The 16900-nt window shown below is 41.3% G+C and overlaps 1 protein-coding gene across 1 annotated transcript in view; it reads left to right on the top strand.

The window, feature by feature from the left end:
• prex1 (phosphatidylinositol-3,4,5-trisphosphate-dependent Rac exchange factor 1) overlaps window positions 1-16900 on the top strand; it is a 104354-nt gene that overhangs the window by 15521 nt on the left and 71933 nt on the right. Inside the window, exons 2-3 of the mRNA XM_080497181.1 lie at window positions 10491-10556; window positions 10734-10856. Of these exons, the coding sequence (XP_080353307.1) occupies window positions 10491-10556; window positions 10734-10856 (189 nt within the window). The remainder of the gene's footprint in view (window positions 1-10490; window positions 10557-10733; window positions 10857-16900) is intronic.

Genomic DNA, 16900 nt, shown 5'->3' with positions numbered 1-16900 from the left:
ACAGTATTGGTGTAACTGAAGAGGAAGAGTGATTCATGCAGTTTGCAACATTTTTGTTACAAAACTTTACACTGTGCGCTACTGATGAAAAGTAGTTTTGACTTTGTCTTGAGATTCTTACACGACACTCAAAGTTTTCTCAAACCTGTCGTTTATTTTTAATTTATTCAAAGCCTGCCACTTTTGCATGTAAAATACATTTCTGCTACATAACACAACAAAAGATATCCCCAAAACTACATGATGACTAACACCTTTTTCAGCGATTCCATGTAAATCGACATCGTTTTTAAAATGTTCACATGTTGGTGTGAAACATTTCTGGAACTGAAACAATGCACTTTCACTTGAAATGTTGAAAAAAATAATCTCTCTTCGACTCCAAAATTTCTAGAATGATGCAATGATGGCAATAATGTTTCTTCTGTATGGATACTGAATATACAGCAAAATAACAATCAAATGAATAATGAAATATTTGTTCTGAATAACGCTTCTGTTTTAAATAAAAAAGTAAGTTTAACAAACTCCTCCACATTTTCACCTCCCATTTGTCCTGACCGGTGCTTTAAATGGTGGATATTTTCTTCAGAGCTCATTTTGTGAGCAGATTAGACACGATGCTGCTCCAAGCCTCTTGACAGTGAGCATGATTCTATATCCTTCAGTGCTCAAATGGCTCACCGTAAACCTCTGATGTCTGTTTCCTCTGAGCGCGAAGGGTCCCAGGAGGTCGCCTCAAGGGAATGACTTCACACGCAACAGAGTATTGTAATATTCTGTGTCAATTCAAATACATGTTTAATAGACACTCGAAAAACTGAAAATCTAATGTTTTAATAAATTCAGAAAGCTCCCATGGTTGCCCTGGACAAGACGTGCAAGCAGTGCTCATGTTGTTTCAGCATTAAGGTTCAGATATCCTCGAATGTAAATACTCATGGATACGAATGGAGCATTTTCTGGTTCCGTAAATGTGCAATTTGTTAGATTTTCCGGGAACATACAGGTGCGTAGCAATTAGAGTAATACCACTTACAACCTGTGGGGGCAGTGTTGGGCTGTACAGCTCATGTGCAACCAGTGAAAGACCCAAAGAAAACAGAAATATAGATCTTTCAAAGAAAGGCTGTCCGAGTATACATGGATACAAACGTATCTACAACGTTTCCTTTCTGCGTAAACGGACATCTGTTTTCAAAATGTTGTGCTGTAAACATGAAACTTTTCTGAAACGAAAGTGCAAAAATTATGCATTTTCTCTTGAAATGTTGTCTTATAAATGGGCCTTAAATCCAAGGAGGTGATCCCCAAGAAATTATTCTACAAAACAATAACAGTCTCCATCTACTTTCATACAGAGATTTCTCCTCCACATCAATGTCCCACTGGCCTCTTGTGTACTGAACTATGTTGTGGCGTATGGAGAACGACATCGTACATTCACATTTACTGTCTTACTCGTGTTTGATATGGATGAGTGAGATAGTACTCAAACATGTACTCATGCTTGAATTGGCTGAAATCACAGTCTGCAGGCTGTAGGTTTAGTCCTTGGATCCAGAAAAAAACAAAACAGCCCTGTTGGTTCAAGTGCGAAAACACCCTTGTCCTACTCTTTGTCACAGAGGGCAGAGGAAGAGGCATGGGGCTGTAAAAATGCTCACAAAAAGCTTGTGTACTACAAAGAGCCAACAAGCTTTATCCGGGAACTCCGAGTCATTGAAAACCGTCCTTCACGGTCAAACCGAGAGCTGTGAACCTGCATATTTAAAGCCAGGGCTTTTCTCTCCTTAGCTTTTCAAGATCTGTTTATTGTCTAGTTGTTTTTATTGATTTTGAGGTAATGACTAAATGTTAAACCTGTCTTTACCCCTTGAGTCCATATTCCTCCATATTTTACGTCTTCTTGAAGCATCTCGCTTGTGTTTGAAGGGTTGACTTCTATGAAACAGTTTTTCAACAGTGTTGAGCCAGCTAGCAAGCAGTGTAATGTGTGTGGAATTTCATTTATTTTGTTGGATTTCCAGTGTTGATGTGACGGGTTTGCATGTTCTCCCTGGGCACAAGTTTTCCTCAGGTGCTCTAGTTTTCTCCCAAAGACATGTGTGTAAGCCTTAATTATTAGGTTTCGTCTCTAAACTCAAAGAGAAATATCGTACAAGCCTAAAGCTTGCTGTGATGGTGCTGCTAGGTGAGGGAACTTTAATAATAAATGCAATTTTTCTATCCATCCTCTTTTCATAATGTCCTTCTGTAGGTCTTTCTGTCATGAAAGGATCTGAAGTGTACAGGCGTCTGAAGGCCAATAACGAGGCAATCATTTGGAACAATTATTAAACATTTGAACAGTTTCAAAACATTCTAAACACTAACCAACTACGGTGCAAACTATTCAATGTCAAATATAGAAAAAATTTAATAAAATGCTTGAATACTGTAGCTCTGCTGTAAATTTTCGTGTTGAAGGTGTAAGTTGCATCACACGGTCATGTTCCATCGTTTTCCTTCTTTTTCGGCACACAATAACAAATGTAGCATGGACCCGTCACTGTTTTTGGTTTAACTTTCAGCCACTTCCTGCGTGAAGCATGTCGGACTTTCCTGGGTTTACCAAAATGAAATATCAGCTCTATAATTTCGCATTAGTATTGTACTTTGCAGCGACTCTGCGGCCTGTCGAGGAGCTTCATGGTTTTGTTTCTCGTCTCCTGTGGGATTGCGTCACGAGCAGTTTCCCCCCGCAGCCCATTGCCCCCCGTGGCAGGAGACCATCACGTGCAATATGCTTGTTGTGCTGCAGCTGAGCCCTTCCTGACTCACAATTATCAGTCCAAGGATCTCAAAAAATTAATTTGTGTCCCATCTTACCAGCTATTATTAACAAAGTGATGGATGACTTTAATTATATTTACATATACATGCAGTCTTAACTGAGCTGTTTTGTAGATTGAAGTATACTGCTGACATATATTCAAGATCCATCTTTGTAAAAACCACAAATAGCTTCAGGTGGTGCGCTTTGAAAACATCACCATCTGTGTTTTGAAGTGCTGACCTGCTTCAGATTTGACGCGGTTGAGAGACTAACGCAGACAGATTTATTGTTATTTCAGGTCATTGTTCATTCAGATATTCTTCATCATGTCTTATCCCTCACAAAATACAATTACACACGCCCGGCTTAGCGACGACGACATTTTCCTTAACTTGCCTGGATGTTATTTATCGCCATTATTCATTCAAATATTATTCATGGTTGTCTGATCCCTCATAAACAATGATTATGTACGCTCGGCTCAGCGGTGACGACACGCTGATGTCAGAGCAGAGGCAGAAAAGGTCACCTGAGATGGAGATCTGGGAGTAAACAAGGACCATGGGCCGCATCCCGCCGCCTGTCAGCACGCTGGATTAAGACGTAATTAACTTAACAACTGCCCCCAATAGACAGAGTTACAGTGTTTGTCATGGCAACTGTGTTTTCATTCTTTTTCTCCTGAAAACAGCTGGCTTGATCCACCTGGGGAATAATGCATTTTTCCATGTGCGTATCTGAATTCATATGTTAATGTAATTGTGTGTATGTGTGCTTAAGACTCAAGCATACTGAACAATTTAACCTTGAGTGGGTCCGACTGATAAAATGGTAGCATAATAACCTAATTGTACACATTCTTGAACAACTCTTCTTATTCCCCTTTGTTTTCCATCTTAAATCATTGAGTCTATAAATAAAAACGTTTTTCAATTTCACTACTATTCCATCTCCTTTAATTATGCAAAAATTCTGAAATGACCTCCAATTGTGGCATTTTCAGCCTTCAGCATACAAAGTCAACCTTGCTATATGGCTTTGATGCTTTTACTACTTCAAAAATAAGTTTCCATGGCTACATCACTGATGTTTCAGCTCAGGTCTGAATATAAATGTCTGCTAGTGTCACTGAAACACTGCACTCGACATTGAATTAATCAGCAACAGCAGCTACTGTAATAATATTCTAGTCAATTTTACGTTTGACACTCCTACTCTACGCAGCTGTCCAATCCATGCAGATAACGCATGACTGATGTATTATGATAATATTAGAATATTGATGGATGTCTGAGGGTGACATCATATCAACATCGGCAGTATTGAAGCCATTTTATTGGTTGTACGCACAGTTCCAAGTTTAGAGCGCAGACAGAGTCTAATGAAGGATTGCGTGGATGAAAATAGAAGCGCAAACTGATCTATTAATGATCTATTAATGTTGTGCTTTAATGTTGAAGATCGAGGCTAGCAGACTGTATATTTAGTGTGTTTGGCTTCATGAATATGGGACATTGGGCGGGCAGATTGCACGAAACACTGGCCGCTTATACTGACAGAATAAGGTACAACACATAATGTGATTAACTGCCACTGAAATGGATTGAATTGTTTATTATTGTCTCGTTATACCACGTATGAAAAAGTGATGCAAATTGGCTTCAACAGAGAGTGAATGCAAGCAAACCAACATGGAATCAACAGTTTCCGGCTGATCGTTCTCATGTAATCATGGTGTGAAGAATGCCCCCCATTTAAATGTTTTTGTTTCCACTTAATGTCACTTATGGTGTTATTTATAATAAGTCACTTGTAAAACAGCTGGAAATGCAATGTCTTGCTTGGAATTTAGCAGGTTTTATGCTGGATCTTTCGTAAATCAGGCCCAAAGAGGGCAAGTACCAGGTTGAGCAACTTCTGCCAAGGTTGAACTCTTTCCTTCAGCAGTTGTAATCCTTTGCTTTCCAAGTACAATGAGCTAATGTCTATCGAATATAAGCATCTTTAGGATTATACCGGTAATCCGTTTCTCTGGCGGCAGTTGATTCTCAGAGTGCAGAAGTTTTGAGTAAAGTATGGCATGCTCAGTCTGCATACTCGGTCTGCTGCCTGCAGTCCTCGACTGAAGTTGTGATGGAGGGCAGAGAAAGGCTTCCAATTTTCTCTCCAAATAAACCTGTGTGCTTTGTGATGGAACAATGAAGACAGCCAATACAACCCAGGGTGAGACCTGAACTGAAAGGATCTCTTTGTTGCACCTTCCCACTTCCCCCACCCCCCTCACCACCCCCACCGAGCTCCACATCTGTGTGACACATTTGTTCTCAGAGTGAATTCCGTCTGGACAGTGGCTGTCTATAATCTCAACAAGGAGCGGTGCATCATATTGTCCCTTGTTTTTATTGTTTTTCTGCATTTCCGCCACCTCCTTGACTCCCTTTTTCACCCGCCCTGCTTTTCTCTCTCCACTGTCTGTGAGGAAAAGCCCCGATTCCTTCCTCCTCTCGTCTCCTCTGCCGGGAAGCAATCTCTCACATGAGTGACTCTTCCAGTGTGGACGCGGTGCAAGTTGCCATATGGGAGATTTAATTAGTGTTTGCCTCGAGCACAATCAGCTCCACTCCCAAAACCAGTCAAGAACAGGACGACAACCGCTTCCCTTTAATACTGGTGTTAATTAGTGAGGTCGCAGCTCTCCGCTGAGGACCTTTGCTTTCTATTTTGGTGCAATTTACGCAAAAGCTAGTAAAAAAAAAAAAAAATAACAAGACAATCCTCCTCAAACTCTTGGGTCTCTGAGGAAATGATAAACTTGCTGCCTGACTGCCCGCTCGCCTGACTTCTATCTTTAGAGCCAATGTGTGATTAAAACTCTCGGTCTTTCATTACCGCTCCTGACTTACTGTAAGTCAGACTCCAGGCTGATGTTGTGTGTGATTGCATGGAGCAGTGGTTCAAAACTTCTTTCTTTGGAGAACTCCAGCCTGCCTGCAAGCAATAGTTTGAATGTCCGCTCTGATATTTTTTTTTTTTTTTTTTTTTTGCCTTAATATTACTAGGGATGCACTCATACCAATACCAGTATTGGGCCTGATAGTTGTTCTCATAAAAGATCCTCTATACCAGTGAGGACGAGCCATGTCCGCGATTTAAAGATTCTTTAATACTAATGAGACGCTGAGGCTGTTGGAGGTGGTTCATAGTAATGCAAAGCCTTTGCATATTGTTTGTGCAATGAGCATAAAATAGGCTCAATGGAAATAAGTAAGTACTCGTATCAGTACTCTGTATCGACAAGTCGCTAAAGGCGCGTACTTGTATTTGTACTTGTCCTTAAGAAAGTGGTATTGGTTCATTCCAGTATTGAAAAAAAAACCCAGCTCAATTTGACACAGATCACAGATGCATAAGCATCTTTATTTGACTATAGATTACTAAAGTCATTCGAGGACATATTTTGTTCAGGCTAAGGTTTGTATTGAATGTTGATACAGTTGAGTGTCCTTTAAAAAGAAGCTGGTGATGAATTGTATCTTGCATAGTAGTTTTGTCACTTTTTTTTCCCGAAGCAGTGTTGAAATAAGCAGACACTTCACGTCAATAGCAGTTTCAAAAGGCTCTGAGTGCTTTGTATGTGCCAAAAGAGCTCACCGCTGGGTTCAACTTTCAGACTCCTACCTACTTTTATTTCCCTACTCCTTTTGCCTTCAGGGTTCACTCACTTCTCAAAGCTTCTCTGGTAATGTGTGATGGCTCTGTTTGTTAAAGTCCTCACTTGTTAGAAAGTGTGAAAGCACACTGACCACAATGTATGACCACTTCGATTCGGTTGTGCTTGTATTCGAGACGGAGTCAATCTCAGTGTATTTCATGCAGGAGGCTGAGCTGGAGGATACAGTATTTAATCTCAGTTTATTTGTATGTTGATGCTTTGTTTCTGTGTGTAGATATGAATATTTTCCTTTTTGTGATTGAGATTGTTGCAAGACGATTTAAAAACATGATTTTCCTCCATTTATCCATCCATGGAAAATGCAGGAAAATTGCTCAAAGGTTGCTTTTTTCTTCTTGCCAGGTACAATTTTCCGTACTTTGCATTGACTATGATTTATGTTAATTCTGCAGCATTAGAGCGAACCTTATTTATTTCATTACTCCAGGGCTTCTCAAAGTATGGAAGCATGAGCCTCCCTCACAGAGCTTAGACCACATTATGCTCATAGAAAGAGGCTTAGATTGTCCATTTCAATGAAGATTTCTTTAGGTTTGTCCCTGCACAAGGTCCAGAGGAAGGCCTGACTACTGCAGAGGCTGGTTTGCCTCCCTTGTCTGTACATGAATCACGGTTGAGTGTTCCTGTTGCTTCATAGACTATCATGCATCCGAATATTCAAAGAATAAGGATCCACAAAATAAGGGCTGTCGCTGTGATAAAACGTTCATTGACTACATTCAATGCGTTCCCCGTTAGCAGACTGTGAATTGCTGATCCCACATTTCAGTGACATCCTGAACAGGAGAAACAAAGTCAAGTGAATCAAGATTGTTTTAAGGACCTGTTTGTTTGCTCAAGTTTCTAGATTTCCGCAGCTTATGCAAGATAGAAGCACATTGACTTCCATTATTTTGGGTGTTTTAGCATGAAATCTTCACCAGAGTTTATCTCAAAGTGACAATTATATGTACAAAATGAATGGTTATGCTAGCACTGTGCGGTGAATGTGTGCTTAAAGATCCTATCGCTCCAATTTTACTTGTTTTAGTTTGGAAGTTGAAGGCACAATCGCCGTCATACTTAACTAACCACAGAAATCCAGAAATGCAACCAAAACAGAGAAGACATGAAGGATAAAATGGAAAGTATGGATGTGAGAATCTGTATGGATGAAGTAGAAGTTCTGCTTTGGGTCCCACTGTATTATAAAACTGACAAATTGCAAGAGGATGTGAACATTTGTTGTATAAGCCAAAACAAGATCTGCATCACACAGTCTATAATTCTCCATTGTTCCCTTGTTGGTTGGCATGGTAACCATATGGAAAGGTGCAGTTAAGACATTTTTACTATAAAACGTTATCGGATGCACACAGATGTGAGCTGGGTTCAAAGATTAGCAGATTCACTGTCTAAAAAGATAAACTTGTGGATTATCTAATTAAAAACTCCATATACAAATACACCTCACCTCATTTCACCCCCACCCCTATATTCTACTGTATAAATCCAGTGAAACAATATACCCCTTCCTTCATTCCTCCGCAGCATCTGTATCATTTTTCAGACTCCAGGCACTAAAAAACAGGCAGACACAACAGCAGGAGTCTGCCAGATGGAGGAGGCTTCAGGAGTCTTGTTTTATCCCCCGGTCTGGGGATACGTATCTCCTTTCTCCTTTTCCGAGACAGTGCTGGCGTCTGGAGACGAGGCAAAAAGTCAGACTGTGGCAGGTTAAGCCCGTCAGACGCAGTGCCATAGACGGAGAAAAAGGGGAACAGCGAATGAAAGAAACTGTTTGCAGATTCACTTCCCTTCTCTTCGCCATCTTTTTTTTTTTCCATGTGAGGAATCTTGATTGGCAGCCATGAACACACACACACACCAACAGAAGTGAACACACAAAACTCAACTTGACGTGGGCTTATTACGGCCGTCCTCGGTGAAGTGGGGTGTGCAGGCGCTGTTGCGATGAGACGGTTATTTTTGCTGATGTCTCACAGCTGAATGCTCAGGTGCATTAGCTTCCACAACGGCAGATCCATACAATGAGCTCAGTAAGCCACTTGAAGACCGAGAGAAAAACAAACATGTCTTGTCATAGAGTTGAAACTTGTGCGGTACTCGAGAAACAATCGTGACACATCTGTCTTTCACCAAGAAAGGCGAGTTTCCATAATGTATATATGTGAGCGGACACGTGGCCGTGCATTACTTTGAGGCTTTTGTGTGTTTGTGCTCAACCATATGTGACATACGTTGCATGCACTGTTTCCTCAAAACAAACACCACATACATTCTGCATTAAGCTGGTCTGTATGGGGAACCTACACTTCCACTTCTTGGTTAATCTGCTATAGCTGAGGGATGGCTGATGATTTCAAAAAGCCTGCCTCGAGTCCTGTGCATATCAGCACTTAAAGTACCCTTTCTCTTCTATAAGTCAATTGTTTACATTGTGCTTCTGGTCAAATACCTTTGATAAAGTTAGCGGATTCAGATTTTCACTATACAAGTTGCAATTTGAAATACGATTGTCAAATCCGGTGAAAATAGTTCAGCATCTTCAACAAAGTACATGCTAACATGTGGCTACGGCAGAGTGAAAACGTCTGTTGTGTTTTAGATGTCTGTTTACAAGACAGCCGTCATCAGAGCCTCTGAAAAAGCACGTTTTTGAAAATGGCTCCCAAGGTGGGACTTTTCAAAAATGTTCAGACTCCGTCTCCCTGTAAACAGCGCGGGTGGGGGACACAACTTTCTGAAAATGCTCTGACTTCATCTCTGTATAGATGTCAGAAACGCCTCTACTGCGCATGTGCACCACAACTGTAGTAAATAGTTCTTCTGCACATGTGCAAGTAGATGGACAATAACGGCGGCCGAAATCGCGATCCAAATTCGTTGTCCGTCCATACGAATGTCCGTGTACTCGCCATTGTTATTGTTTATAGCGTATTGTTCTCTGATGCATGCGTGTGTGGTTTCATTACAGAAACAACCAACAGAACCCAACATGTGGGTGGCCCAATGTGAAAACTACATTGATTTCAGCGTTTCCGTGTCAACGGACATCGTTTTCAAAACTTTGCCATGTAAACACAAAAACGTTTCTGAAACAAAAACGATGCGCTTACACTTGAAACTGTTGTGTCAACGGAGCCTAAAAGAAACTGCACGGGCTGTTTTTCACACACAGTTTGCCTTGATAAACTCACTGGCATGTTTTTGTTGGCTAACCTTGAAGCGAACACGCTAATATCTGGACATAATGACTTTTATGGTTTCGGTTTTCGATAATTGATCTGCATATACTCTGCCAGTTTGATAATCCTCACACATTAATGTCAGTTTATCATTTTCAAAAGCGTGGGCCACAGTTGCCAAAGGCACAAGGCGAATTTTAAGTTAACATAGTTTACCTTGACTTCAACTTTCCCACCATGAGAGCTTTCTGTTTACATTTGGTCAGCACGTTCACGTCCTCTAAACAAGTCTCTTCTCTTGGGATGGCCTTAAAAATACTATTATTTACTCTGCATGAGCATAACCTGTCTGTAAAAGCAAGTCAAAATCTTTCATGCCTTTCTTAAACACAGAACGTTTATCAGGCTTCAGACCAAACACACGTTAGTCCAGTCTGCTGCGATAGAGGAAACTGGAGATGCTAAAATGCTAACTTGTGGTTAGCATTTTTTAGGGAAAATTACTTCCTTCTTCATAAACAAAGCCAATGATACTTAACTAGCTTATTAAGTCACTGAAGTTATTATTGAAGACAATTTTTTGTTGTTTTTTCAGTTATTATGAAATGACTTGAATATGATGTGTTTGTTAGTTACCGCTGAGGGTTGTTCTTGTCTGTTGTGCTAGTTTGATGGTAAATGATTCAGCTGACGATAACTGTGGTTTTTGTTGTATTTCTTCTGACCTATTTTGTTTTTGCTTCTGTTGCAGGCTTTTTTGCACAGAATCAGACAAACTGCAGACGACCAACAGTGTCTCTCACCCGAACATGTCAAGGTAAGACCCACATTCGATTGGGTTTTTGCAAAAATAGGTTTCTCACTTGACTGATTTATGTCATTTTCCCCACATCTCTGCTCATCACTTCCATTCTCTTTTCCCCCACCTCATCCCGCCCGTTATCTCATCCTTCCTCTGCATCCTCTTCCCTTTACATCATCCCCCTGTTTGCAGATTCTGTTTTCTAACATCGAGGACATCCTGGAGCTGCACAAAGACGTGTTGTCCGCCGTGGAGGCCAGCCTGCAGCCCGAACCGCAGCCCCAGCATGCACTGGGACACGTGTTCCTCCAGTTTGTAAGTGCATTTCACACACACACAAAGCAGGGGAGTGCCACGTGCACATGGGAGCGCTTGCACGCGAGAATTCCTCTTCCACGCAAAAAAACGCACACAAACTCTTTTCATGGGCGACCCGTAACCACAGATGCAGGGAAAGTGTGCAAAGCCTGCTGTGAAAATACCCCTTAGTTCTCTCTTTCTCACATGAAACACCCCTTCGTCTCCTGGACACCCCCACCCCCCCCACCACCACCCACGTCCTGCCACGCTCCCTCACAGTTTACGTTTCCTCATTTTCCAAACAGACGCGCGTCCTAACTTCTGTCCTCCATCTCTCTTTATCATTCTCCGTCTTTCAGCTGCTCCATCCTCCTACCAGAGATTGTGCACCCTTCTGCAACTCCAACACATGTCCCCCCCCCCGCCCCTCACCCAACTCCCCTCTGTTTGAACTTATTTGGCCCGAGGGAACAAACAAAGAAGGGTCTGTGTCCGGAGAGGAAGAGATGGTGTGTCACTCAGCGAGGGGACAATGTTTCTGCTGGTAGCGCTCAATCTCTAGCTCCTTCTCTCTCGCTCCTTGTTCTGTGTTTGTCTCCCTCCCATAAACTTTCACTAAGGCACAAAAATGCACCGGAGTTTGTATTCTGTTGCGGAAACACAGCCGTGAGCGGACTGCATCGTTGCGTCTCTGCTTCTGATTTGATATCGGATTTCTGTACTGATAATAACGATCGACAACTCCGCCGCCACACCAGTCACAGGAAGCTCCATACCAAGTAAACACATCAACTCATTCTAGCAAAGTCATTACACAGTCTTTCTCAATCTGTGGCATGGATGGTGTTTAATCACCTCCGTGGATCGCTGCTGAATCAGCTCATCAAAATTCATCTTCACACATGTGCGAGCTGTCACGGTGATTTATTTCGTCAGGCCAAGTGTCAGGGCGGAGAATCGATTCCAGGAGCTCAGCGTGTTATTGTTTTTAACAGTCACTCTAAGGTCTGACTGGCTTCAAGCGCTTTGATTTCTAATAGGCTGAATATATTCCAATGTATGATGACCCAAGCCAGTGAGAGATATCACTTTCTGTTCACTTGTTACAGTCTCTCAGCAAGAATAGCCCAGAAGGTTCACTGGAACTGTGTTATAGTAGGATTGTGCTGCACACAGAGGCCTGCATCTCTTTAAATTCCTTATTAAATTATAAATAGCCATTGTAAATGAGCAACAGTCATTAACGTATTCTAAGGAGAAATTACTTCTTTCTTTTGTAAATATGCATTCAATAACAATTTTTTTTTAATGTGTCAGGCAGTTCAATCTCATAAAATACTGAGCACTAATGTCAGATTTGTACTTGTTGGTTTGTTTGTCCACCACCAACAATCCATCTCCCAACCCATCAATTCATCACTTCCCTGCATTAATCCAGCCGTCGTTGGATAGATGTGTTGTCAAAGAAGTTTCTGCCAACTAATTTCTTTGTCACCGAAGTGAACATTTAGTTTAAAACTATAAAAAAAGTCAGGATTGTTCTTTATATATATATATATATATATTCAAATATTTTACACATTGTTCCTGAAGTATACTGTGTTTATTAGGGGTCATCCAAAGCCTTTAATCTTAAACAACTTTGTCACATTTTAAATCTCTTTGAATGTGAGTCTCTCTGTTTCGTGCATTCCTCTGGATGTTAGCATTCAGCATCCTGACATATTGCATTGTCAAAGTCTTTTTACCTTTCGCCAGGTTCATTAGAAGCAGATCTTGCAGGATCATTTGTCATGATGAGCAAATGAAATCAGTGGTAAAATTCCCATCATTACTACACACCAACAAAGGAGATGACGTGTCTATCAAATATTTCCATGTTTAAAACTGAAGTCATCTCCCAGCTTCCACATGACAATAAGGACCCAATGATCGCCATAAACACTGATAATGCAAACAGAAGCAGAGAATCAGGGGATGAAAATTTGAGGTTGTCCGAATAGTGTTGTTAAATATTTTTGTAAAGGCTCAACCAGAGAATTTTGGCCAAGTGCATCAACACACTGCATTTTTCAGGATGGTTTGACATATTTGATTATACAACAATATCTGGTTCATGCGTGTCTGTTTCACTTGTTGTGTGTGGTGAGATCATCTACCACTGTGTTTGTCTGTTGTTGTGTTGAGTTATCAAGCTTCCCACACGTCACATTTGCGGTTGCGTATCCATTACACTTCCCTCACCAACCGCGTGACCTTTGTCTCCTTCGGCACTGACACCTCTCAGCCAATGAGCTGGCCCCGTCTGGTGCCCTCCAAGCCCCAGCCCTTGACCTCTGCCTGAGGTCAACACCATGACCGGGACTTGATTAACCCCCTGCATTGTTCGGCGAGACGTGTCTGCCACTCACAGTCCGGGGAGAAAGAGGGGGAAGATTCATTGCTATTCAAAGCCGATGTTGCCAAGATGGTTTGGGCGGCTGCACATGTAAAACAATTAGACGCCAATGCTTCAATATTAGGCAGCTTTCACGTTACTTACTCAAGTGCCTTTGAATGCACGCGGTTGCTTAAAGTTCACAGTTTGCTCAGAATTATCGAAACTCCAGACGTGGAAAAGTGAGTCAGAGGAGAAATCAGAGACATCAATATTTGCTCTATTTCGGGGGAATGTATACAGGAGCCCTGTGCACGAAGCAACAGTCGTGTCATTATGCACGCTCTGAACCTTCTGAACTGCTCCCATTGTGCTTTGACTGGATGTGAATCCTCCGAGTGTGATACTAACCTCTCATCCACACCTCCGGGAAAACATTCCTGTGACGAAGACTTGTGTTTATCAAAAGAAACAACCAAACTCTTTGAGCTATTCTGGGTACAAATGGTGTCTTTCAGTCTGTCAGAATAGTCCTGGTGTTAAAACATGACGCTGTAGAAATTAAAAGCCTCGCATTCCGACCCTGCTTTAACCTCGCAGACGACTCCAAGGATGTATAACCTTGCAGTTGTTGTCACCTGAGGAAAGGAAATGCCTCGGGCGGGGTTTAGCTGTAAACATAGCTGCAAAGAGGCGTGCTTTGTGTTTGTGAGATTGCACTACTGCTGCACAGTAGAAACATTTACATGTCCCCAAACACTCCCTCAGGAATCAGGTATTCTGTAAAGATTTTATAAAAAAAAATGACCTAACATGAACTCACATCTCTCAGTTTGCTGCTGGATCTCAAATAATAGGCAGGTGCTGTGTGGTTATACCTGTCTGTCCTCATTAAATATAATTACAGAAAGCAGACAGACTGAATAAAAGCTATTTTTACTGGGTTAAACCTTTATAGTGAAAACTTTGAAATACTTGGAAATAGAAATGTTCAGCCTAAGAATGTTATTAGAGGATATGTCAAGGCTTTTGTTACAGATATTTGAAATAAACACCATTATAAGTCATATATGTGTCTGTATAAGGTGATGTAGTCAAGACCACCTAACCCAAGAGCAAGACCAGAGCATCCTAAGGTGGACATTTTCAAAAATGGTCCAAATGCTCTCCCAATTTTCTCTGTGTAAACAGGGGGAAAGGTAACTTTCTGACCATGCTCAGGCTCCACATCTGTGTCGACGGTGAAAAGATTTCAAGTCTGTGTAAAGCAGTATTGAAGCTGTGCTTCAGGTTCTTTTTTTACATACTGTAGCAGAAAAATGTGTCATTACCCACTCCACCAAATTTGAATGATTACGGAAATGTTCAAAATTAGGTCCTGAGTTCATGCATTAATCAGCTCTCCTCTCTTCACGGAGGTGGTGAGAGTGTAGTGTGGCTTGGATTGTGTGAAAGTGAAACTGGCTCTGTTAACAGTCAGCAGCTCGTAAAAGAGATCAGCTGGCAGAAATATCGACTATCATCAGAATATGTGCAGTTACTTGCAGGATGTGGTTTTTCTTGCCATGATATCGGTGCTTGAATTCGGGGGGGGGTAAAGCTGTGCAGGTCAATAAAATGTCTGTAAAAGTACTTTTGTTAAGGGATTACTGCAGAGGCCGCTGTAGTGGAGATATTTCTTCACAGAATGATGACAACTTGAATTGTATGAGAAGAGTTGAGTTAGGACACATTTCTTTATGAAGGGTTATACAATTTTTTATTTTATTTTATTTTTTGGGAACACTGGTGTGCTGCTGAAATGGCTTTAATCAAAGTGCAATTGCACACTGCAGGCATGTTTACTTTTCATCAAAGCAAACACTAATACTTCTTAACAAACATTGGAAGTTGATTGAAGATTATAGTCGTTTGACAGAAATTAAGTATTCATTTTCCAGCTCGTACAATGTTTTTATGATTAAATCTCTGAATTTTCTTTCAATCAGACTCTTATGAGCATTAACATTTCTACCCGTTGAAAGCAAAAAACAAAACCAAACAAAACATCACTTTTAATTTTTTAAGTGCTTTTTTTCAATTTTTGTAAAGCCTAACTATAAATCTCTCAACTTACACAAGAGGGGCTTGTGGACAAGTTCAGGCTTCACATGTACATGTTGAAATTCATTCAGTTGCGCATAGATTTATTATTTGTAATGCTTGGCAGGACACTGTGGGCACACTGGGCCGGGAACCAAGGCTGTTACAACACAACTCTGCACATTTCATTAAAAAAAGGACCCTGTTTTAATTCCATAGGAACCTGAAGCATTGGTAGCTTGTAAATACAGCCCTCTTTATTCGAATTCACAAGCACAAACCACAGCCTGTTGAATAGGTTTAATGAGCAGTATTGAATATAAATGACTTTCGGTAGATGGTTCGAACAGTTTCGATGTTTCCCCCTGTATCCAGACTCACAGCAGTCATACACACACACACACACACACACACAAGAACAAACGGACCAAAATGATTGCTCCGGCAGCGTATTGTATAAAGTCAGTTTGACTGTATGGGGGCTTCTCGCCATATGCCGGCCCAGCTGCTGCTCCCAGTGGTGCTTTGGACTGGAATCACCAGCCAAATGTGGCTTTGGGCGTGTTGGGGATCCTGCCTGTGTGGTTAACAAAGAAAAAAGAAAAAAGAAAAATCCCACCGTTTACATTGTGCTATTACACAACTACAAAAGATTTTCAGCTCCTTTTATAAAAAGGATCCGTTAGCTTTGTTTGGCTGCTTCTGTCGCCGCTGCAGCGTACAGCTGAGGCGAGCTTTAAAGAGCAGAGTCACTGTACAAAGTTAGTTGTGTGCGTAGCTTTTTTGGAGAAGTAAAACATTTGAATAATTATTTTTCCAGTTTTATCAGTACGCTTGTTTGTTTTCAAGATGATTACGTGTTTTTTTTTTTGCCAGATTCAGTTCACCTCTTCTGACTGATTATTGCTCTTTCCTTTTGAAGTCTTCAGGCGACAGCTTTCCAGTGCAGGTAGAAAAGTTCATCCCACCACCTGCAGTCTTGGATTTCAGATGTTTCAGATGACAGTTTCAGTTTCTGGGACCTTGAAATTGGGCCCCACCTTGCTCATGGTTTCACATCCCAATTACTGTGACATAGCCAGCGCCACACAATAGCCACCGATTAGCTGCAGGCTTTACATTCAGATGCAGCCGCCATACTGTATGCACATTGTTGTCTATGCATGCAATGTGAATAATGCATTTCAAGCTGCACTGTATTAATCAGCAGCATTTGGTGTCATGTTACCTTTTGCTAAGGAGACTAATTGACAGCTGGATTCTGGTTTGTGTCGCTGCACACTAAGAAAAAGGGGAAGTTCTGTAAGTTGCCGAGGCGAGCAGTTTGTTTATTTTCACCGTGATGCTGACTTCTTTGAAAAAGAGAACTGTGACAACGGATGCGGATGAACGCAAGTCGGACTTGAAACGTTTGAGCCTGTTCTTTTTTGTACCGCTAACACACAGCCCAGAAGTGTAGTAATGTAAAAGTAGAGTCATTATGTTGTTGAGAAAACCAGGTTTTGAGTGGTAACACTGTATGTAGTTGCAAAACCAACAAGAGCATCAATGCAGGTCTTAATATCCACTTTGAGCTCATTTTTGGGGGGGACGTTCTCCA

This window comes from Blennius ocellaris (genome assembly GCF_963422515.1).
Source record: "Blennius ocellaris genome assembly, chromosome: 5".
NCBI classification, from domain to species: Eukaryota; Metazoa; Chordata; class Actinopteri; order Blenniiformes; family Blenniidae; genus Blennius; species Blennius ocellaris.
The sequence above is the reverse complement of the archived record's forward strand: the minus strand, read 5'-3'. Positions and strand labels throughout refer to the sequence as shown.